At 37.0% G+C, this 24,940-nt stretch overlaps 1 protein-coding gene across 4 annotated transcripts in view; it reads left to right on the forward strand.

Annotated features, from left to right (window-relative positions):
- Positions 1-7,034: 7,034 nt before the first annotated feature.
- ralgapb (Ral GTPase activating protein non-catalytic subunit beta) overlaps positions 7,035-24,940 on the forward strand; it is a 50,496-nt gene continuing 32,590 nt past the window's right edge. For all 4 annotated transcript variants that reach the window (XM_084424934.1, XM_084424935.1, XM_084424936.1 and 1 more), the window contains exons 1-7: positions 7,035-7,213; positions 9,684-9,891; positions 14,213-14,415; positions 15,053-15,219; positions 16,454-16,640; positions 20,225-20,356; positions 20,491-20,669. In XM_084424934.1, the coding sequence (XP_084281060.1) occupies positions 9,715-9,891; positions 14,213-14,415; positions 15,053-15,219; positions 16,454-16,640; positions 20,225-20,356; positions 20,491-20,669 (1,045 nt within the window). In that variant the 5' untranslated portion in view covers positions 7,035-7,213; positions 9,684-9,714. The remainder of the gene's footprint in view (positions 7,214-9,683; positions 9,892-14,212; positions 14,416-15,052; positions 15,220-16,453; positions 16,641-20,224; positions 20,357-20,490; positions 20,670-24,940) is intronic.

Raw genomic sequence — 24,940 nt, forward strand, 5'->3', positions numbered from 1 at the left:
AAAATTAAGGCCTATCTTGTGTACCTCACATTTATCCAAATGAGTCCATATTAAATCAAATCACAAGAACTGAATTGAAATCGTGAAATTTGTGACAAGCAATAAAAAATAAAAAAACTGTACCATGTAAACATTGTTACATGTTGTCACTAAACCTAATAAAATTCAGTTTAGTTACTAAAATACACTTATGTCGCAATACACTTATTGTGATGCAAGAATTATTTTTTTTTTTTTTACAAGAATTATATATTTTTTATATATTATATATATTTAAAAAACAAAAATTTGGCAGCTATGGAATTTACACATGGTTTGTCTTAAAGCATATTAAAAACACCACATATATAAACAACATTAAAAGCTGGATTTTTACCACAGGGGGACTTTAACCGTTTAACTTTAAAAATAGAATAAATGAATGAATAAATAAACCAGTTGTTTTCGCCACAACAAAAAGTGATCTCGTTCATTCACATCTGTATCAGTCTGGAGATATTCAACTCAGTGAAGAAAGTACATGGATACTTTTTGGGGATTTCTAGGTTGTGTATTTCATGTAGCATATTTATTAATCTAAATTTTCTGGGTGGGTCGGAGTGAACTGTGGCGCTGATAGAGGCTCAGTCGAGCACGGTGTGGATTTTCGTTAAATAATACATACAGTTTCTGTTTGTTTTTCACCAAACTCTATCGTAAACCCCCAGAACGCTTGGAATATACGACACATGTAACACAGGATCTGTGATACTTTTGATTCTTATTAATAAAAACCTTGATGCTGGTCGCTATTCACTGCCATTATGTGGAAGAGCGCGAGCGGGACTTTAAAGAAAAATCCCCTTTTGTGGTCCAAAAAAAAAAAAACACAGAACCGCATTCTGCATTAGAAAAACACCAGGCTGAGCAAATGATGACTTAACTTTCATTTTAGGGTGAACTATCCCTTTAAAGGTGAAGTGTGTCATTTTGTTGCTATCTCCCATCCTGGCTCAAAGTCAACACTGATCACAATGCATATCATTTTCAAAATGTAATGTACAAACTTTCCAAAAGGGTTTTTTGCATTGATGCCATTGCCATAGAAGAACCATTTTTGGTTTCCCAAAGAACGAGAGATAAAATAAGCTCTTTTTTACAGTTTTATAACCTTTCCACTATAAAGAACCTTTTGTTCAGTGAAAAGATCCTGTGGATGTTAAAGGTTCTATATGGAACCATCGATGCCAATAAAGAACCTTTACTTTTTGTATGTTAAAATAAGAGTAAAACATCATATTCAACAAGACAATAAAAAAAATGTTTTTTTTTTCAAAATGATCGTTTTGGTTTTACAATTGCTCACATTTAGAATTAGCGAGTATAACATATTTATAAGCCTAAAATATTAATTTTGCGTAACCCAGAAACCGCATAGCGTCATTTTCTCCAGAAAATTTAAACCCGAGTTATTTTTTGCAATTACATTTGATGATTCTTCTGGTGCAGAAATGACAGACTTCACCTTTAATAAACAGACTCATGAATGTGCACACATACACACACATCTCTCTTCACCGCCGCCCTCTCCAGACCCATAAACAAAGCCAAACATTAATATAAAATATAAATGTTCAGCAGTCTGCATTCAAAGTCAGTCTCAGTTTTCGAAAAGGGACAAACGGAAAAATACACCAAGCGTACAATAAAAATCAGCTTTATTGTGTCTCACTGTGGTTTGGTTAAAGGATTTTCAATGACATTGATAAGTGCCTACAAAACACAGCCTTTACTGTGTTTTCTTAGCAATCAGCAGCATTATTACGCTATAAGAGACACTATAGCGTGATTTCACACGTAAATGATTTGTTTCTAAAGGCAGGAACACAAACACAGAGGTTGTGTTTAAATAAGGGGGTCGGCCTCACCGTGAAAAGGAGAAACTCACCGTTAGATTGCAATCAAGGATTTTTGCACAGAAAAGAAGCGTGATCGTATACTGCTCTCTGCACACGCAAACTGAAGAAACACAGAGAGGTTTACATTTGCATGCACTTCTCTTCAGCGATTGTGACTGTATGTATAGCTCATTTAGGGAATAATAAAATCATACTCTCTTTGTTGTCAGTCAGCAAAACACAACAGTCCTCGTGCATTATTTGTTCCATGTGATATTATTTTATTTTCTACATATTCTCACCATGCTGTATTTTGATCTTGTCATGAGAGAGCAGATATGAGCAGCACCTGCAGTCCGGGACGCTGTGTAAAATCCACAGGCCCGGGACAACATGTTTATGGGAGTATCCCTCGACACAAGGCGACGGCTCTGTCTAAAGATGCATTCACAGAACACATGAGTTTACAATGTTAACTTGCTGCCATCTAGTGCACTGCACTGCACACTACACACTACACACTGCACACTACACAGGTCTGTCCAGGGTAGATATATAAACTAAATCTAAAATTTAGAGATGCCATAATATGTTGTTTTTTTTTAAATATATAAATATATATATATATGTATCATATATTATCATATAATTTATCATATATATATGAATAAAGACTTCAGATGCAAAAACCTCTTAGTCCGTCTGACATTTTTCTTTTAAATTAGCTTTTTGTTTTATTTTACTCTCATCAGGGACATTTTTCAAAATAAGGCATTTCAACTTTTCGTTGCCGTTAAAGTGAAATTACTGCACCTGAACATATATATATATTATATATACACACACACACACTCACACACATACATACAGTGCAATGCATAAGTTAATACACCCATGCTAAAGTTGACTAAAAAGAGGAATAAAAAATCATATTTTGGAAATTGAACTTAATGCCTTAATTTAAAAAATTAGGAAAAATCCAACCTTTAAGGACACCAATTTTCTTTGTGAATGAATAATGTATCGTAAATAAATAAATGTTCTTCCTTAAAATACATGGTGCATAAGTGAGTACACCCCTATGTTAAATTCCCATAGAGGCAGGCAGATTTTTATTTTTAAGTATTTTTTTTAAAAAAATTTTAGGATACTATGCATCTTGATAAAGTTCCCTTGGCCTTTGGAATTAAAATAGCCCCACATCATCACATAGCCTTCACCATACCTAGAGATTGGCATGGTTTTATTTCAGTTAGCCTAATAGCTAGTTTGATTTGCATTGAGAGATGATCTTATGGAAAGTACCCCATGCCAATCTCTAGGTATGGTGAAGGCTATGTGATGATGTGGGGCTATTTTAATTCCAAAGGCCAAGGGAACTTTATCAAGATGCATAGTATCCTAAAAATTTTTTTAAAAAAAAACTTAAAAATAAAAATCTGCCTGCCTCTATGGGAATTTAACATAGGGGTGTACTCACTTATGCACCATGTATTTTAAGGAAGAACATTTATTTTTTTACGATACATTATTCATTCACAAAGAAAATTGGTGTCCTTAAAGGTTGGATTTTTCCTATTTTTTTTAATTAAGGCATTAAGTTCAATTTCCAAAATATGATTTTTTATTCCTCTTTTTAGTCAACTTTAGCATGGGTGTATTCACTTATGCATTGCACTGTATATATATATATATGAAGAGTTCAGATGCAAAAGCCTCTAAGTGCCATCTGAAATTTTCTTCTAGAATGATCATTTTTATCAAGCTCGTTTATTTAAGTTCAGTAATTTCACTTAAATGGCAATGGAAATTACCTATTAAATATACGAGCTTGATAAAAATTATCATTCTAGAAGAAAATTTCAGATGGCACTCAGAGGCTTTTGCATAATATATATATATATATTATGTATATATATGTATATATATTTTTTTTTTTACAAACTTTTATGTTAGATGCGATTAATCACGGTATATGTGTGTGTGTGTGTGTGTGTGTGTGTGTGTGTGTGTGTGTGTGTGTGCGAGTGTATATATGTATATAATATATATATATATATATATATATATACACACACATATAATGTTTAAAAACTTTAATATTCGGTGTGACTAATCGCGAATAATCGATTCGACAGCACTAATAGCCTGTCCTGGCCAAGATAAATATCCAAACTAAATCTAAAACTAAATTAGACCTAATTGTATTGTTTTGTTTTAATATACATTTTATTACAATATTATATTATATCAAAAATATTATAATATATTTTATATGAAACATTTTTTAAACCTTATGAACTTAACTAACCAAACAGAAAAGCACAATAATATTGTAGACAATCAAACCACACACACGCGCACACACACACACACGCACACACACTCACACACACACACACACATTATATATATATATATATATATATATATATATATATATATATATATCAGACAACACACAGAGAATCTTTTTTCAGGATTAGTTTAGGTGGTTAAACAACAGACAGATGTGCACTTTCCCGATGCAGTAAATACTCTCCTCTTGAATAATTTATATCAGCTGTCTGTTCGGGTTTCTATATTAAGTGTTGCAACGACTCTGACATCTAAAGGGCCCTTTTTACCAATGCTGAATCACGCCAACAAGGTTCAATGAGGCCATGAAAGAGGGGTTGAGAACAAGTTTCACTACTGCCTACAAAATCTCACACGGTAACTAATGTCTTACAAAACATACTATAGTTGCAGAAATTGTAGCTAAAATGTAACCAATTTTATCATAAAAAAGAAATACCTAAGAAACTAAATAAACATATTTTTAAACAACATCTCATTTATTATGATTTTACAGTGACAACTGCAGTTAATAATAATTAAAATGTTATGTTGACACAATTATAGTTACCATGGTGGATTTATTTCTTTAAGACTCATTACATAAAGTTACATAAAAACGTAGATTGGTCTAATTTATTATCAAAACGTAAGACTTATTGCGCCTTGACTAACCGCTAGTTGGTCATACTACCGGTAGTACAGTACTAATCCAGTCTTAACAGCATAATGGCTATGTTTATGCAACTGGTTTGTGAGGGCTACTAAATAACTTCTTTCAATAAATTATGCCGTTATTAACCCAATTTAATTGTGTTGCATATTCACAGATTGGCTTTAAAAGAAAAGATTTGCTTTGAATAGAGAATGAAAAGTCATTGTAATATAGGGTGACCATATTTTAGTTTTCAGAAAAGAGGACGGTGGCGTGGTTGATGGGTGGGGGCGTGGTTAGTGGGTGGGGGCGTGGTTAATGTGTGGGGCGTGGTTAATGTGTGGGGGCGTGGTTTGGGGGTGAGTGCATCAAAAAATACTTGACAAATGCATTCACAACCTTGCAACTAAGTTATTGTACTTTAATACATAAAGTAATACATCCTTTCCATTCAACGTTTGTCCCGCAACAATAGAATAATAAAAAAATTATAATAGTTTAGCTTTTATGACACCTTTTACATGACACTATTTCTTTTCATGGCCATAGGTTAATATAAAAAATAAAAATCTACTACACTATCTGTAAAAAACTATTTCAATCCTCCTGATGTTCTCTTGTAGCCTTTACTTTCCTTATGTGGGCTTCTAGGACAATAGCATGCAGAATCATTTTCTTTGGTCTGCCAAAACATGCTCTCAGTTAGTAGAAAACAGGGCGCATTTGATGTTCTCTTCCAAACGATGGCGCTGTTGTCAACATTAGGCTACTCATAATAGAGAACAGCGACTCAAATACAGCAAACAATCCCAAAACATTTTATCCTTTACAAGTGCGAGATATTCAACACCTGCCCTAAATATATTTCTCTTAATATATGTTTTTTTTTCCCGCTTCTCAGAAGTTTTTTGCGCACCTGGAGGAGGAGCATAGCGAAGTCAGATGATTCACTTGAACGAATCGATTCGTTAGGTTGCTTCGTTTTAATGAACCGTCTAATACAAACGATTCACCAAGTTATCGCTCACAGAAAATGTACCATTTTAAATCTTACATTAATATCAATGTTCTAAATGAGATTAAAAGTCAAACATACTCAAAGATTTTAAGTTGATTTTCACTGTATTTACGACTAAAACAAGTAAAACGTTTTATCATGTGTGATTTTATTTTTATCACGGTAATGTCATGTTTTTGACATAAAGCCAAATTATTACCATTTATGCCATCTCATGAATATGCTAATCAAATCTTAAATCAAATTATTACTGTCTGACGTTGTCACTATAACATATAAAAGCCTCTGTACTTTTTTTGTAAGTTTCTCATTAGTCGTCATAGTTGGGTAAACTTCTATAGCAGTGAATGAGACTAGGCATATATTTTTTGTTCCCTTGCTCAAATAGCAAAAGAAAAACTCCACAACAGTGTTTTCACAAGTTCCAAAAAGAGTAAACAAATAGAGAGAGATTGATAACGGCAGTCAGACCAGAAGAGAGAAAGATGTCCACTTTACATCACTCATATAGCACTAGGCCTATATTATAGAAACACCCTCATAGCAGTGTTTAAACTAGTTATTGCCATTGGATGCAAAGGTAATATTATGCAAAGTATAGTGTTATAAATGTACATACATCATTTTATGTTTTATTAAAATATAAACCTTTGCAGGATTTACGATGCCCGTTAAAACCTATCGTTAAAACGCGTCATTACAATTTGTGAAAAGGGTCCATTAACTACTTATCCGAATTTGAAAAAATAATGGCCATAGTTTTTGTTTTAGTTTTGTGCCATTCGATGCAAATGTAATGTTATAAATGTACATACATTTTCTTTTCTTTTTAAGTGAAAATATTAAAACTTTGCAGGATTTACGATACTGATGACCGTTAAAACGCATCATCACAGTCTCTGAAATATAAACTAGGCCGTTTGTTTCTGTATTTAGTGGTGTGATTTTGATACTTATTGATATTGGCGCTGTGATTAAGACCATGATTGTGTTTCTTACCTGACAGACAATTGTGTAAAACTGTTGTGGCGCTGTTTATGTTTTCAATATCCATCGGGCGTGGTGTGTCGTGTGTGTAGACTACAGTCGAGTGATGCGAATCTGTGCGATTGAATCATTGGAAAGAACCGGTTCAAATGAACGATTCATTCGCGAATCGGACATCGCCGCTCACATCAGCCACTGCAAGCCAGCCAAACCCCCGCCGCCCGTGATGGAGGAGCGGGTCTGATCTCATCGGATCTACCGACAAACATGCTCGATCAAACCCGTTTCCCCGGCTAAATCACCAGAAGGAGCGACTGACTGATATGTGAACTGAATCAGGTAACGCTGTATATTCATATGTCCGTGTTGCGTTTGTGTGTCCGCTCCGGACAACTGTCACATGGGCCGTTCTCAAAATCTAGTGAGCTGCCTACATAGACAGCATGTTTGAGCACTCTAGGATCAAATCCAAGTGTGTTGCCTGCTTAGCCAGTATTTTGAAGCAAAGTAGACATGAACAATTGTTAGCTACCTACTTAGCAGCATTCAAGTAGCTTTGTCTTGAAACCAAGTGCGCTACCTAGTTAGCAAGCTTTGTAGATGTCAAGACACGGCCACAGTCCCGCAGTGCGGCCTGCTTCTGTATATACAAAGCTATTTAATACTATATTAGGTTTAAAGGTTAATGTCTTTGATGAGTGGATGAGCAGCAGTGACAGATGATTGACGGCTGTCATTTGTTTGTTTTGAAGCGCTCGTGAGACTGGAATCAGCTGTCAAACAAACATGTATCAGATTGATTCGCGCCAAAGCTGGAGAAAACGTCAAAGACTAGAGAATTTTGTATGTGTTTGTCTGGTTTATTTATTCTGGGAAGGGATTTCTCTTTTTTTGCTCATCTGTTTAGCGATAAATTCGTGTTTTTAATCCCAGTCACCATTGGAAATCAGTCTGTTAGCTTAGCTCGCGAGCTGCTAATAGACTGTAGCGTTTCAAACTCTTTGATTTAATGAGTGTTATTTCCATTTAAATGCTCTAATGGCGTAAAATTAATATATAAATGTGAATTTGGAAGTCTGTGTTGAGATTTTAAGCTTCGCTGACTCGTAACCGCTCGGTTAACACAGAGGCTAACACACACATCGGCTACGGAAGTTGAATTGAAAACATCTCATGATTTTTTAGGAAGGTTCATTCAGAGATTGTTTGTATAAAAACTAATGCGCTAAAAAGTAGATATCACGGTATTCTTTAACATGTAAAAATACCTGATACATGAATATTTTAACCAAACATTATTTTGACGTGCCATTTAGGTGTCATGGTATATGAATCAAACAGCACAAAAACATTTTACGTCCACAGTTCTTTATAATAATACTAAAATAACTCCACCTTGTAGACATGAACCATGGCATTCTTCTGTGTTTTACTGTGCCTTTTAAAGTCAGTGGTATTGATATCAAATTACCATGGTATTACTATTGATATAATCACTGTCTGCCAGTGTGTTTGTGATATAAACACACAGGGCCTAAACTAACTTTTGACTTAAGAACATTTAAATATATAAATAAAAAGGTACATTTAAATTAATTTTTTTTACCGACCATGAAACTGGTTTTGCAAAAAGTGCCAGTAATGACACCAACATTTTAGATACCAGTGAAAATTCACAATTATTCTATTCCAATTTCGATACCACAGCTAAAACTACAGCACTAGCCTAACTAATATACATTTATAAAACATTAAAGTAAACAGTCAGCAGTAAAATTAGGCCTAATCAAATTACAAGCAAAAGCACAAATTAATACAATATAACAAAGATACAAATGAAACAAATGGTGCTTTTCAGGTTTTCTGACAGTACTGAAATTTAATAAAGTAATCAAATGTAAAATAATAACACTGCGCAGTCTTCATTGTATGAATTAAACATCCTTATTACAAGTTACAAAAGTTATTCAGTCAAGAGCAGTGAGTGTTTTTTCTTGGTCTTCTCTTTCTCTTCTCTTTCTGTAATGAATATGCATTGGTATACTTCTCTTGCGCTGTGTATATATATATATATATTAGTCTTTAATCTATAACTCCACTCCATGTTTAAAGTTTTCATTCTAATATTAGCAGAGCGCTCAGATTGGATCTTAGATTAGTGAAGAAAACGAGACTCGTGGGCAGGGTCTGGATAATATCAGTATTTCCTCAGATTCATGTTCACTAGTCTTCTGTTCAGTGAGGTCTCCGGTCTCCGATCTCAGTTCCCCGTGTCGCATTACTGCTCTGGATCAGGGGATCGACACGGAAACGTTCTGTGTTGTTGTCAAAACAGCGTCCTGCATAGTTGATCATCACTTCTGTGTGTGAAAACACACCCTGGTGTGTGATAAGAGGAAACTTGTTATGAAACAGGACGGGTGATATGACCAAAGTTAGTCGTTTTATATCACACATCATCACAGTAATGGGAGACTGTCCTGGTGTAACTATTCTTGCTGGAAATGCAAGGCAAAACGTATTGTTTTAATTACCTAAAATAAAATTGTGCGAGTGTGTGTGTGCGAGATTGTGTGTGTGTGCGCAAGTTTTTGCATGAGTGTGCGCTCGCGTTTTAATATTGTTGCGATACTGGTTTTTATTTTTGTATTTTCTGTTTTCATTTTAGGTAGTTTTAGTAATTTTTCTGCCATATTATAATTGTTTTTTATATAGTTTTTATTAAATTTTATTACAGTTGAAGTTTTTTTTTTTTTTTAAGTTTTGTACAAAGCCTGTAAACATGCGTCTGGTGTGCGTCTCTCGTCAGGTCGCAGTGAGATCCAGCAGAAGTCGAGGTCATGTACTCTGAGTGGCGATCTTTACACCTGGTGGTCCAGAGTGACCAGGGTCACCTGAGTGTGTTACACACGTACCCCGCCGGCGTTGGGCGAGACGTGGCAAACGCTGTGGTGCGACCCCTGGGAAACTCCCTCGGCGGAGCGCCGGCTGAGTGCCTCCTCAAGACTGACAAGGAGGTAAGAAGTGTGTGTGTGTGTGTGTGTGTGTGTGTGTGTGTGTGTGTGTGTGTGTGTGTGTGTGTGATGGGTAGGTTTAGGGGTCTGGTTAGTGTGTGTGATGGGTAGGTTTAGGGGTCGTGTGTTTGTGAGTGATTGGTAGGTTTAGGGGTTGTGTGTGTGTGTGTGTGTGTGTGTGTGTGTGTGTGTGTGTGTGTGTGTGTGTGTGTGTGTGTGAGAGAGAGGTTAGGGTTAGGTAGGTTTTGGGGTCATGTGTCTGTTTGTGTGTCTGTTTGTGTGTCTGTGTGTGTGTGTGTGTGTGTGTGTGTGTGTGTGTGTGTGTGTGTGTGTGTGTGTGTGTGTGTGTGTGATGGTTTAGGGGTGTGGTTAGTGTGTGTGATGGGTAGGTTTAGGGGTTGTGTGTGTGTGTGTGTGTGTGTGTGTGTGTGTGTGTGTGTGTGTGTGTGTGTGTGTGTGAGAGATTAGGGTTAGGTAGGTTTTGGGGTCGTGTGTGTGTGTGTGTGTGTGTGTGTGTGTGTGTGTGTGTGTGATGGTTTAGGGGTGTGATGGTGTTTGGTGTTTTTAGCCCCCAACGGCGCCTTCCAGCCAGCGAGGGGATGGGTGGGTTTAAGGTCGAGGTTAGGGTTAGCTGCCTCTAAGGAGCCATTGGGGGCTAAAAACACCATCGAGCGTGTGTGATGGGTAGGTTTAGGGGTGTGTGTGTGGGTGTGTGTATGTAATGGGTAGGTTTAGGGGTGTGTTGGGTATGGTTAGTGTAAGGGGACAGAATATACAGTTTGTACAGTATAAAAACCATTACACCTCAGGGCTCGAAATTAACTTTTTTACTTGGTAGCACTGGTGCTCCCAACTTCAAAAAGTTAGGAGCACCAGCAAAAATTTAGGAGCACCCACCAAAAATTAAGGAGCACCACAACTACAAATTATATATTAACAGATTTTATTTCATCCTGTGGCCAAGATTTGAAATTTGGTCTTCTGGCTCTATATCATCTCACCCCGATGATATTGGCACATGATTTGTCATTTGACATAAATTAAGTGAAGGCAAGCTCTTCTTTGGCGATGGTGTATGCGGTGTTATATTCATAGACAGTATGGTTATATTTGACGTATCCTGCTGATTAAAAGCCTTAATAATCGAACCTGATGAACCTGATTTGTTTGCCACACACCTGTCCCTGCATTTTTTGCTTGGCACTTGGCACTCTATTGCTATTAATATGCTGTATTAATCGTTGTTAATCTTAGTTAAAAAAAATACAGCTGTTCATTGTTCATTAATGTTAGGCTACTTCACAGTGCATTTACTATGTTAACAAATAAAATAAAAAAATAATTCAATAATGTAGGCTACTAGTAGCCCAAATGTTGAAATTAACATTTTAACAATGGTTAACAAATTAACAAAGTGCAGTTTATTAATAGTACATGTTAACTGTGTTAACTAGAATTTAATAAGTGGAACATTATTGTAAAGTGGTACCGATTTGTTATACACCGATTCAAACGTCTCGTGAGTGTTTTGGACAGATCAGTTGTTTTAACCATTCATTAAAGTGAATCGGTTCAAATGAGTCATTAGTTCGCGAATCGGACGTGTCATTAGTGGACGTGTAGCATACGGCAAGCGTTGTGTGATTATCCCGGTAGTTTATTTTTTAGCACAATTCACACTCCACGGTAATTTAGGAGAAAAAAATCTCCGAATGCTCCACGTGAAACTTCGGTCTTCCGCCCTTTTTCTATCGTGTCAAATGATTTTGATTAATATGCGCGAGGGAGAGAGAGCAAGACAGCGCGCGCGCGGCCGGGGCTTTCTCTCGTCAAGCGCAGCAGTCACTCACGCACCGATCAAAAGGCTTTGGCGGCCGCCAAAAAAAATCAATGCAGGAAAAACCCCGGGATTGGTTATATAAATAGCGTTGGATAGAATGACGGTCCGGCCATCGCGTATCAGCGCACATAAGGTACACACTGTGAAGTAATTTACAAACGTTTTTTAGAGAAATGAAAACAGGTCGCACCACAACCATTATTTGCACTCGCACAAATGCTCCCAAATATATTTTTAGGTCGCACAGATTAAATTTCAGGAGCATATGCGACCAAAATGGTCGCAATTTCGAGCCTTGCACCTGTGGAGGTCCTCACAAGTATAGCTAAACTGTGTGTGTGTGTGTGTGTGTGTGTGTGTGTGTGTCATAACATCTCACATCTGTAAAGAGTCTTGTATTCAAACCCGAGGCTGCGGCAGGAAGAATTCAAGGTTGAGTTACTGGGTGGCATGTTTGAATTAATTCAGACGAACAACCTGTTAACGATTAACTTCTGCTGAGGCTTCTGGGTAGATCAGCTTTTCCTCAGAGCAATTCATGTGCAGTTTGTCTTTTATATGTGATATGGTTCACTTTTTAACACACCTGCCAATGACAGGATAATTGAGAATGTTTGATGCAACTGGGTTGCATTTTTTTACCCTTCATGTTCTTTTATCTAATGTATATCTAATCTCATTCATAATAGTTCTATCTTTTTTTAATGCCATTTTTACCTCTTTATTTTTTTTTAAATACTTTAAATATTTTATGTAAAGCACAATGAATTACCACTGTGTATGAAATGTGCTGAATAAATACATTTTCCTTGCCTGGAAATTTTCCATAGGATCATAATATGCACCATATTTTGTTCCTCATATTTTATATATTTGGTTGTTTAATGTGAGGAATATTCCACAAGAAAAAAAAAACATTTTAGATGATAATTAGGTCATACATGTTTTCTTTAGTAGAGGGTTTGTATCTTCGATATGAATTGCACATCCGCCCTTCACTCAGAATACATTTTTAACAGTATTCGATTTATACGTAAATTAAGGTGAACATTTTTGCATTTTGTTCTAAATCAAATTAAATTCATGAATGCAATTCATCAAGCATGTAAACTCACATCATTGTGGAAGTTGTGGTCCTTATTTAGCAACTTCAAAACATCTCTTTATGTAATGTTAACCACTGATGTTTATATATATATATACATATACATATATATATATATATATATATATATATATATATATATATATATATATAATTTAACTCATTGTGAATTAGCCCTCCAGATTGGCTTACAAATTGACGGTATGAGCTCTATGTTGTAGTTCCTAAAGTTAGAGTTTATTAGGAAGTTAAAGAACAGTGCTATGTTGGTTCCTCAGTTGCTCATTTGCATAATTTGGTTAGAAACAAAACACGCTGCTAAGTTACTTATTGACCTAAAATGGAAGATGTGCTGTGATGTTATTAGTGCAAACGTTTGAGTGCGTTTTTAGTTCCCTCTGTTGTTTGTGCATCTGGGTGTGTGTCATTCAGTGCTAGTTACAAACCTTTGTGTGTGTGTGTGTGTGTGTGTGTGTGTGTGTGTGTCCTCATCGACTTCCATTGCATTGTGCATGGTTCCTGTAGGCTTCTGTGTACTGTGATAAGAGGAAAGGATATCCTGCCAATTCCCTCTCTGCCTCTGATTTTTATTTTTTTCTCCTGACCTCTGACCCATCTCATTGCTCGTCCATGGTGACCGATGCTATTTATTTGGAATTTAATTGTGCACTAACCCAGGTCTAGTTGAATGCACCGCTGTTCTCTTTTCCTATTGTCAGAGCTGTCTGTATCAGTGTGTTTTTACCAAGCGGCAACCTTCCCGTCTCTCTCTTGAATCCAACACTGAAGCGACTTAAACTGCAGTTCATCGACTGGCCACAAGAGACCGGCTGCAGAAGAGACTCAATCCCATAGACCCCCATGTTAAAATGCCCAACTTTACAGCAGAAAAAAACATGTTTACAGTCTGCTGCAAAAAGTGGTGTTGGTCTACATAGCTAATGTTACCCTTCATGACGACTGTGAGGGGGGTGAATTTTTTTATAACTCATGCATTTAAATTATATTAAGCCTTAAAGTTCTGCATAATTAAGGGCGTGGCCACTTGAGTGACAGGTGGATTGCCGCTGCTGTCACTACTTGCCGTTTGTCTGCTGTTTGTTAGCGTCATGTCACCTCAGCTAATCCGCCTCTTTGCCCATTTTCGTTTATCCGGGATTGACGCGCTAACAAGATGGCGACGGCTGGCTCCGCCCACTTTGGGCTTCAAAAATGCTCGTCAGAAACATCAACGTCCATATTTTTTTTTACAGTCTATGGTTTTTACTCAAAAACATGCATCTTGCAACTTTTCCCTCTCAAACTCAAGGATTGTTGATCCATCTCAAACCGGTTTAGTTGCTTATTTATCCATCTAATGCCGTCCTTGTCATCCTCAGGTGAAATGGACCATGGAGGTGCTGTGTTACGGCCTGACGCTCCCCCTGGATGGAGAAACGGTTAAGTTGTGTGTGGACGTCTACACTGACTGGATAATGGCCCTAGTGTCTCCAAGAGACTCGATACCACAGCCCATCATTAAAGAGCCCAACCTCTACGTCCAAACCATCCTGAAACACTTGCACAACCTATTCCTGCCCAGGTGTGTTTGGACTATGAGTTTAATTGCCCATGATGCACACAGGATTTACAATATACAGTCATATATTTTTTTTTCTAGTGTGTGCAGGACACTATAGTTCATTAATGTAAGTGAGGAGAGCAAAATAAAGTAAACTGTGACATATTATACCCAATAATTCTTCATACAGTGACTACCAGTAAAAATGTGTGACCAAATATTACTCAGACACTTTGACCTGATCATGTTTTGCTGAAGTGTTTTTTCTTTAATTGCTAATGCTCTTTTTACACACAGACTGAACAAAATGAAGCATTGCTTGGTGATTGGTTGAGCTAAACTGGTATTATCTAATTGTGTAGTTAAATTTAACAACTGACAGATATTCAACATAATTCATGTGTGAGACAGTCTAACAGAAGGACGGACAAAACCAGTCAAATATCAACTGAGTTCTGGTCATTTTATTACCATTTTCTAAACTATGTGTGATAATGTGTGAAATGTTGAAGGTGTCTGAGTAAATGTTGGTTTGACTGTTGCATGCATCTAAAACAACTCAGACTAGAACATGTCGGTGTTCAAACTGTTGTTAATTATAGCACTTCCTGTTTGTGTTTTATGATCTTGATTGAATATGAATGTGTCTTTCTTCCAGACCAGAGCACTTCAGCCTAGTGCACTTTAAATTGTGTCAGCAAGTGTTGTCTGCAGTGCAGAAGTTGGCACGCGACTCGTCCGGCATGGCCAGAGAGACGTGGGAAGTGCTTCTCCTCTTTCTTCTGCGCATCAATGACACGCTACTGGCCCCGCCCACTGTGGGAGGTCCGTATGATGCCATGGACAAACTCAATGTTGTTCCCCTCCAAAATAGAGCAAAGTTCTGTGTTGAACTAGAACTGACATTGACTAACAAACAAATGAGAGAAGGCGCATGTTTTGCATCTAAACAAACTGCATTTTGTGTGTCGTTTGCAAATTAACCTCACGTGAAATGTGTAAATTTTGCTTTCTTTTCCACAATCAAAAATCATGTTTGCTTTAAATGAACTTTAGCTGTCAAGATCACATCTATATGAGAGTTTATTAATGTGGTCATAGGCAAGGCAAGGCAAGTTTATTTATATAGCACATTTCATACACTATGGCAATTCAAAGTGCTTTACATAGAGAGGAATAAAAATAATCACAATATAAAAGCAAGGAAAATTCAAACAGTTATTCACAAGCTTTACATAGAAAGGAATTATAATAATCACACTATAGCAATTCATAGAGCTTTGCATATAAAATAGACACAAATTAAAAGCAGGGGAAATTAAAACAGTTATAAAAGGAGTTAAAAGAGATAAATGATACAGTTATAAAATTAATTAGAGTAAAATTAATTAAAATAGTAAATAAACTTCTCATCTGGCAAAACACCGGTGTATCTTATTTTGACTCTGAGATTTCCCCATGACGGTCAGTGTTTTTCTGTGTGTTCTTCATACTGTGCACTTTTGTAGCGTTTTAATGAAATATTATGTTGTCAGGGTTTAATTTAGTTTTTTGTTTTGATTGGTTAATGTTTTGCATATGAAAACTACCAGCACAAGGGAAGGAGTTTTTTTTTTTTTTTTCAGCTGAATACACATTTTGTAACTAAATATTTCAGCAAAAACAAGCAGAACAAAAAGTCTAAAAGTGTCATAATGTAACCACAGGTGATTTAAAGTCCCCCTGTAGTCATTTAATTTTTAAAACTCATCTTTGATCACCAAAATGACATATTTAAAAAGAAAATCGTAAAATATCTTGAATGTAACTCGACACCCTTGCCTCATTTAGTATGCGCAGTTCTATGAATATGCAAATGAGCCCCGTAGTTTGTGACGTCAGAAACACCAGCGATTTCAAAGCGTGTTTTTGAGACTGTCTTTGGTTCACTGCAGTTTTAAGGAGGAAATACTCAGCAATGGTGTCGACTTATGAATTTACACATGGTTTGTCTTAAAGCATATTAAAAACACCACATAGACACATAAACAACATTAAAAGCTTGATTTTCATCCTGTAGGTGGTATAGCAGAGAAGCTGGCAGAGAAGTTGATCAGCGTGCTGTTTGAGGTTTGGTTCCTGGCCTGTACGCGCTGTTTCCCCACGCCGCCATACTGGAAAACCGCCCGAGAGATGCTGGCCAACTGGAGACATCACCCTCCGGTGGTGGAACAGTGGAGTAAAGTGATCGCAGCTCTCACTTCCAGGTACTCTATAGTCTCGCGTATCCAGACCTTCAGACTGACGGCAGAAGGTGCACATTACAGAAAGATCCCTAACTTCAGAATCCTGTCTTCTCTGTTTGGTAACCGTGGCCATTTCAGTTAGGACCTCATTTAGGACTTAACTGCATAGTCTTATCTTAACTACAGATAGGAAAAGGGTATCAGAAGCATCCTAACTCCACAAACAATCCTAAAAACGGTCTTAAATTTAGGAAAACCCCAATGGTGTTGGGGTTCAAAATTATTTGAAAGCCAGTTGTAAAAAAAATCACATAATAATAGCCCTGTCTCGTCACATTTATTAATGATACAAGATGAAGAACAGCGATGTTTGATGGTGGAAAGGCTGTGAACACCCAAATGATGTGCTGCACTTTGACGACAAAACTCTTGACAAATAATTACAGACTCCTGTGAAATAAAAGGACTGTAAGAAAGGTTTTCTACCAAGCTTATCAAAACTTCACTTAATGAAAAGCACCACTTGTTTTGTTTCTCCATTCTCCAGTTTTTCCATTTGCTTGGTAACAGACCTGAGAGTTGATTACCGAACTCGATGGAGGGGTTTAAGATTTCCTAACTACAGATAAGATGAGATTTTGTTAGATAGGATAAGAATCCTAAATCAATTTAAGATTTGCTTCTGTAATACAAATTTGTGAAAAATCCTAAATTAACTTAAGACTTGGACTCTATCGCAGCTTTTCTTGGCCATGGACGTTTGACTGACATGTAACGCAAGTAGAGGTCGACCGATATGTTTTTTTTCAGGCAGATGCCGATACCGATCTTTTGAAATCCGGGTCGGCCGATGGCCGATTAATGCAGCCGATTTATTTGGGCCGATTATGTGCTTGTTTTTAACCTCTATTTGAAAGATAAAATGTAACACAAATAATTACTTAAGATAGACAAGATTTCTCAACAAAAACATTTATTGAACACTTGACCAATCTGCACTTATACAAAAGACAAAAAGACCTTGTGATATGTTTGGTAATTGTACCTGAATGAATTAATTTGCTACATTTCAGATTAATAAATTTTTTTACCTTATAATTTTAATTAACAGTAATTTAAACACTTTGCAGTTTGAATGATGTCTTGTAGGCTAGGCTATAAACAAAATTACTGAGTATGTTTTTATGTTTCCACTGTTTGATCGCATCCGCGCCACACACACGCGCGCGACTTTTCGATCGCGCCCGCGCCCCTCTCTCCCTCTTCCTCTCCCTCTCTCACACACACCATATTCCAGCATTGCCATCTTTACATCGCAGTCTGCTTCAGAGCTAAAGCGGAGCTACAGATTAGGTGTCCCCAAAGAACCCCCGTATCTAACAGTACTTTCCGCATTACATGAATTCATGTTGCACGCGAGTTTTATTTATTTTTATACCATGTATTCTCCGTGTTAATTTATACACCGAACCGTGACGCCCGTACCGTTTCGGTTCAATACGAATACATGTACCGTTCCACCCCTAGTCAACAGTGAAATACAGTCACACATTACACTGTTTGGCCAGCATTTTAACCGTGTTTAATCCAGCTACAAGCTAACGGTATGCTAAAGTTAGCTACTGACTAGTGTCATGTTTCTAACGTCCGTTTTCAGAGCATCCAAGAGAAGCACAGGCATAACAGTAGCACAGAAATCCGCACTGATATTCGGTCCGGTAAATAACGGTCGTTAAGGCACCAGTGCCATATTAGCACCGGGTCTGTCTGTAGCTACCCAACCCTAGCGATGATGACGCTAGCAAAGCAAAGCCAGTCCTTCACTAACTAAGTGCGTTAGTCACTTTTTTTATTACTTATTTCTCTGCATTGAGTAACCCTCCAAATTATAAGACACACAAAACAGAACAAATAAAAGTCTCAGATTCTCTGTCTGTAATTGCAAAATTCTTGCTTACTTATTGTGACATGATAGCAACCCTTCTGCTGTGCTAATGCAACCTCAACTACGCTATCAATATCCAAAGTAGCCGAACGTCATGTCGCCTGTTCATATTTTTTCTCGTAGCTGGCAGTAACATATCAAAAGGTTTTAATTAAATATTAAATTAAATATAAAGGAGTTTTCTCCAAGGAACTTAGCTCCTTCCTTAGGCACTGGATGAGGTCTGCTCACTCTGCTGGAGAATGACTCTAGGCGCAGCGTGCGTCGAACACGTGTTCCACAACAACAACACTAGGCTGCCCACGGATGCGCCCGCCTAATAATCGGCTTGATATACTGGATATTGGCCGATGCCGATTATGTTAAAAAATGCAAAAAATCGGCCGATCAATCGGCCGACCGATTAATCGGTCGACCTCTAAACGCAAGTACGCAATCACAGTTCTTTTTGTTCCGAGTCATATTTAGCGGCGTAATAATACAATGGCGATGTCCCTATAATAACAGACGTGTTATTGCATGCATCTAATATGCGTGCATCTAATAAATTATTCATTCAAGGACGTTGTGCAAGATTACTGCATCAATAAAGCCGCGAACTTCATATACTTTTGAAAATCCAGCGTTTAGTTGATCCTGGTAAGCGCTCATTGTCATGGTTGTAAACACAACATCTTTCTTCATCCATGAGGGGTTTTGGCATCACAGCGTTTGTTTCCAGGCGGACGTCTGAGGCTGAGACTGGGTACTGTAGGTCTGCAGAAGTGAATAACCACAAAAGCTGCAGCTTTACAATACTTACATTTATTAGCATTTTGCAGAAGAACATTGTATTGGTTGTGGTTGGGCTCTGCGTGACTGCAGATGAATATGTTTCTCCTGCTGCTTATAAAACATTCTCTGCTAGGCTTCAGAGATAACCTGTTTGACTAGCTGTAAATGTGGGCGGGGCTTGATTTTGTCTGTGAGGAATTGATTGGATGGTTGTGGTTTGCTATTGGCTGATCTCATGTGAGTGACAGGTTATAGCCCCGCCCTTGTCATCAGAGAAGAGAAGAGATGCTGCAAGAGGAAGTTATTCTGATTCAAGATTATCAGGAACATGAATTTATAACTAATAATGTGCATGTACAAATCTTTTATTATAAACACTGCAATATTCCATCAAAAATAAGAGTTGTCAATTTTTTTATTCACGGTAACTTTAATGAATGCATTGTGAACTAACATGAACAATTATATTTTTATTAACTAACATGAACAGGTTAAACGCTGTAAACATATATTGCTCAAAGTTAGCTCATGATAACTAATGCATTATTGTAAAGTGTTAACAATAGAATAATTAAACTAATATGTTTAATCATACCAGTTTGAGAGAGATTGCACAATATATACTGAAAATTCATTAAAATATCTAAAAACAAGAATTGGTTTAAAATAATTGTATTATCTTACAGTTTGATTGGGAAAAGATGTTTTGCACATTTTTATGCACCAGTGAGTTTGATCTGTTCGACCACAGTATGTTTTCATTTATGTTTATGCATTTATTTATACACTTTTATCCAAAGAAACTTGTATTGCTGTTCTGTTTGTAAAGTAGACAAATGTCGAAGCTTTTATTTGTTTGACCTTATTTGTTTTGTTGTCCACACAGGCTGCTGCGCTTCATGTACGGCCCGTCGTTTCCTCCGTTTAAAGTGCCAGACGAAGACGCCAGCCTCATCCCCGCCGAGATGGACAACGACTGTGTGTCTCAGACGTGGTATCGCTTTCTACACATGCTCAGGTCTGCAGTAAAACTGACTCTGATTCCCGCTTCAGAAACCGAATCAAGCTCTGTTTGTTTAAATGCCATGTCGACATGTCCATTCTGGTCATGGATACTAACTCAAGTTGTTCAATTATCTCTCTCCCCTTCAGTAACCCTGTGGACCTTAGCAATCCCGTCATAGTGAGTTCCACCCCAAAGTTTCAGGAGCAGTTGTTGGGGGGTAACGGCGTTCCTCACGAGGTCATTCAGCACCCCTGCCTCAAACAGCTTCCCCAGATCTTCTTCAGAGCGATGAGGGGCGTCAGCTGCCTCGTGGACGCGTTCCTCGGTAAGATCCGTGAATATCTACAACATTCAGGGCTCTTTTAGGAAATTATATGTTTTTTGGATGCTACTGTGTTGGCATTACCATGATATTCCATTATGGTGGTCGTTCATTAGCATGGTACGTAGGGGTGGGAGAACATTTTTTTTAATTCTCTGATGAATCGTGATTGTCTTTTCCAGCAATTATGAATCGATTCAGAGCTTTTTTTTTCTTTTCTTTTACTACTTGTGTGCACTAGAGTCGTATTTTGTTTGCTTCCAGGTACACACAAACACACAAAACCATCAAACATACAGTATATATCAGTTTTTCCCGACTGGTTGTGTCAGGTGTGCCGTGGAAAATGATCAAATTCCAATAAATAATTAAAAATAAATGCTACAAATAAGAATATATCATTGCGCTGTTGGGCCGAAACATTGAATCTCTCTATAGTTTGTCATTGTTTTATGAAATTAATGCTATTGGTCATCCTTTACGTCAGTCAGTTGTCAAACCTCATAACTCCACCCGCCTCCATTGACTGCTCACAGTTTGGAGAGATCTCTGCTTGTTTGCAATGCAAGGGGAAAAAATAGAAGTGATGTTTGCGTAAGTACAGCGTTTAATTTACTCAAGAAACACTGTGTCCATAAAGGCTGACGTTTTTGATATTTGAAGAGCGGAGAATAGTCTTAGTCTTTGCCGTCTAGTCTAGAAGCAAATATAGAGTGTTTTAAATATCTTGTGCATAGCGCTTAATCTTTTGTATCATAAGATTTTGATCATTCAACAAGAAAACTGACCAACCATATAAAGCTAAAATGAACTTTATATCCTGAACGTTGATGAAAACGTAATGTCTGTCTGTCGTTCGCTAGTCAAAAAACTCTATATTTGAACTTGATTTTCATAAAATGCTAATATTATAAAGCCACAATACCAACTTCGACAACCGTGTTTAATTGGATATGAGGTTTCCACCCCAACTTTCACATCAAATATTTGACTTTCACATCAAATATGAGTACTACTTTTAAAATAGCCTAATATCTAGATTTATATGCCATTTGAAGCAATGCATTTCATTATATTTTTATATAGTGGTGTGCCCTGGGTTTTTTTTTTACACTGGGAAACACTGATGTATATAAACTTGCATAAGTTTTTATAGTTGAAGCGTAATACAAGGAAGATCACAGGCATCATTGCACATCACATACGGTAAGTGTAATCAAGAATCGGATTATGATTCCCAGTCAATCATAATCGGATTGTGAGGTGACTAAAGATTCACCACTAATGGTTTGTACAACAAAGCCTCTGCATATTATATTGCACTACATTCTAATCTCAGATGTTGTTTTAGTCTCTGTGGTTTTGACGTGGATGTATGAACACCAGCTTTGACTGTCTTTTCATTTCTAGGTGTTGCTGTTTCTAAGAAACTCGAGTGTCGTGAAACTCTGCCTCCTCCTGGTACTCACACAACTGACTTTACTCAACCTATTTTGTTTCCCAGTCCATCTGAAATTAATTAATTTAATATTATCACATGTAATTGCTATGATTTTTTATTTTATATTTAAAGAAACTAGCCAGTTAGGCATCAGAAACATCACTTTGGATGATAAAATATGTTCTCTAAACTAGGAGTAAGACTTCTGAAACACAATTGCAGTGCGATTATGTTTGACTCTGCAACATTTCAGTGGAAATGTGGGTTTCAAGTCCTGTCTGTAAAGTATATTAACTGTAACTTTATTTTTCAAGCAAAGCACAGTGGTTTAATTGACATATGTTCAGGCATTTAAAATCAAACTGAGAAGTAAATTGGATTGATTTGGTTAATTTATTCGCACAGTCAGTGTTCAAGACGTTCCTCTCTGCAGCTGTTATTATTAAGTTGAAATTTGTTCCAAGAATGAACAAAGAGTGAAATGCCTGACCTCAATGTCTCAGTATAGTTAGTTAGATTAATCTTAAAGGATTAGTTCAACCCAAAATGAAAATTTCCATGTTTCCATATTTCCATGTTTCCAAAGATATCCATGTCTTTCTATCCTCAGTGGGAGAGAAATTATGTTTTTTGAGGAAAACATTTCTGGATTTTTCTTCTAACAATGGACTTCAGTGGTTACCATCGTTTTTAAGTCCAAATCAATGCAGTTTCAAAAGTCTTTGAAGTGTTTAAACGGGCTGTACGCGATCACAGCTGAGGAAGAGGTTGTTATCTATCTTATTTGGACTTAAAAACGATGGTAACCAATGAAGTCCATTGTTAGAAGAAAAATCCAGAAATGTTTTCCTCAAACAACATAATTTCTCTCCCACTGAGGAAAGAACGACATGGATATCTTGGATGGCATTGGGGTGAGTAAATTATTAGGAAATTTTCATTTTGGGGTGAACTAATCCTTTAACGACACATGCTCAGTGGTTCGTCGCTCGTAGCTCACTATGGCCTGACATGTTGTGTCCTTTTCTTTAGAGGTCTTGTTTTATGTTTCCTCAGGAGTCACAGTGTCTAGGAGCAATATTCGAGACAGACTTCCCTCTATAGGTACACTGAACCCGTCCAAACCCAATCAGTTAGTGACTAACAGTGGGTTTAACTATCCAACACACTGATTCTGTTCATGGAGGTGTTTGGCTGCAATAGAAGGGCTGTAACTATAATCACATCAGAAATAGCGAAGTTTCTCATTGGAGTTTTTCAAATTATGGTCTGTTGTAAATCTTCCTTTTTGAGGTTAATGTTTCTTTATGTGTGTAATCCCATTTTTATCCCCCAGGTGTTCCTGTTTCTCGGAACAATTTACGAGACCGGCTCCCATCTTATGGTATTTGCTAACGCGCCTCTGACTAATCAAGAGGGAGTTTGATGAGGACTGTAGATTTCGCGAGGTGTTTTGTGCAAACGCAAGCACTTTTAGATCAAAAATCCCTTTGTGTTGTGGAAATCAATTATACGTCATTAATTATCTTAATTGCCTTGTTTTTGCTCCCATGCAAGAGTAAAGGCACGTCCACACTAAGGATGATAACGATATAGTTCTAAAAATCATTATAAATATAAAAGAATAGCAGACTACAACAATAACATCACAGAGAAACCATATCATTGGAATCACTTTCAGATTGTTGTTTTTTTTCCAGCTGATGAACAATAAAAACATTCACAGCCAATCAGAATTTAAAGAGCTCAAGCATTTAAAGCGACAGATGACAATACCACTAATATAGTTATCGTTATCTTTATAGTTATAGTTATCGTTCTTGGTGTGAACGGGCCTTAAATCGGAAAAAATGTGTGCATACTTATTGGTTGGTATCCAGTCTGCCTCTATATGTCATGTTGAGAAACAAAATCAAACTGATTTTAGACCCCATGACCCCAAATCTGTTTAAAGACCCCATGAAATAAGAATGTTGTGGTTTTTAGTCATTATCTGTATCTTTATAAGATAGTATACATCAAAAAACACAGATTTAAAATGTAAATTAAATGAGAACGTCATGAATAATAACATGATTATTGTTCTCCAGTGTGTACTTTATGTCCATTCTCAACCATCTAGAATTTATTGAATTTGAACCATCAGTCCAGTAGCTATTCTGTAAGCTAAAGGCTATTGGATATTTGGAAAAAAAGCAGACGAGGCCTTTGATGTCATTCTCCAACTTCATGTTTCTTTAATATGGGGTTTTTAATGTCCCCTGTGAGGTGACAGAGGTGGAGGTGTACATAATGAAATGGCTCTGAAATATCAGCTTTCCTCTTACAGGCGACAATCAATAAACTGGCGGTTTAAATCTGTGGATCTTTCTGGAGAATAGGATGTCAAGGACGGAGATCTGCTTCTTTTGCTGACCAATCAGTATGACCACAGAGGGTTTAGGCAAAATAACCAGATTTGAATGCAGGGGTGACCAGCATTTTCTGCCAATCAGATGCTGAGCTGGGATGCTGTATGCAAATGCATCAGTGATGATGTCTTGGAATGTGTAGCGGGTTGCAGCTCTTTGAAATGCTGTGAACAGGTTTCTCTCGCGTTATAAGCATGACTAAACGAGTCGTAAGTAAGATCTCGCCATACAAAATCATCGCCCTTTTTTCCTACCTTGTCGTCAAATATAATTTGCAAAGGACTAATCAAATTATACGAAAATCATTGCCCATTATATTTCTTTCTTTTACTCAGACTAACTAAGAAATTGGTGAAATGAAGGCAAGTAATGCGAGGGATATCTGTGTTTGAGTTCAAGATTATAGTGTGTGGATTAAAGGA

The sequence above is a fragment of the Rutilus rutilus genome, assembly GCF_951802725.1.
Source record: "Rutilus rutilus genome assembly, chromosome: 12".
In the NCBI taxonomy this organism is placed as follows: domain Eukaryota; kingdom Metazoa; phylum Chordata; class Actinopteri; order Cypriniformes; family Leuciscidae; genus Rutilus; species Rutilus rutilus.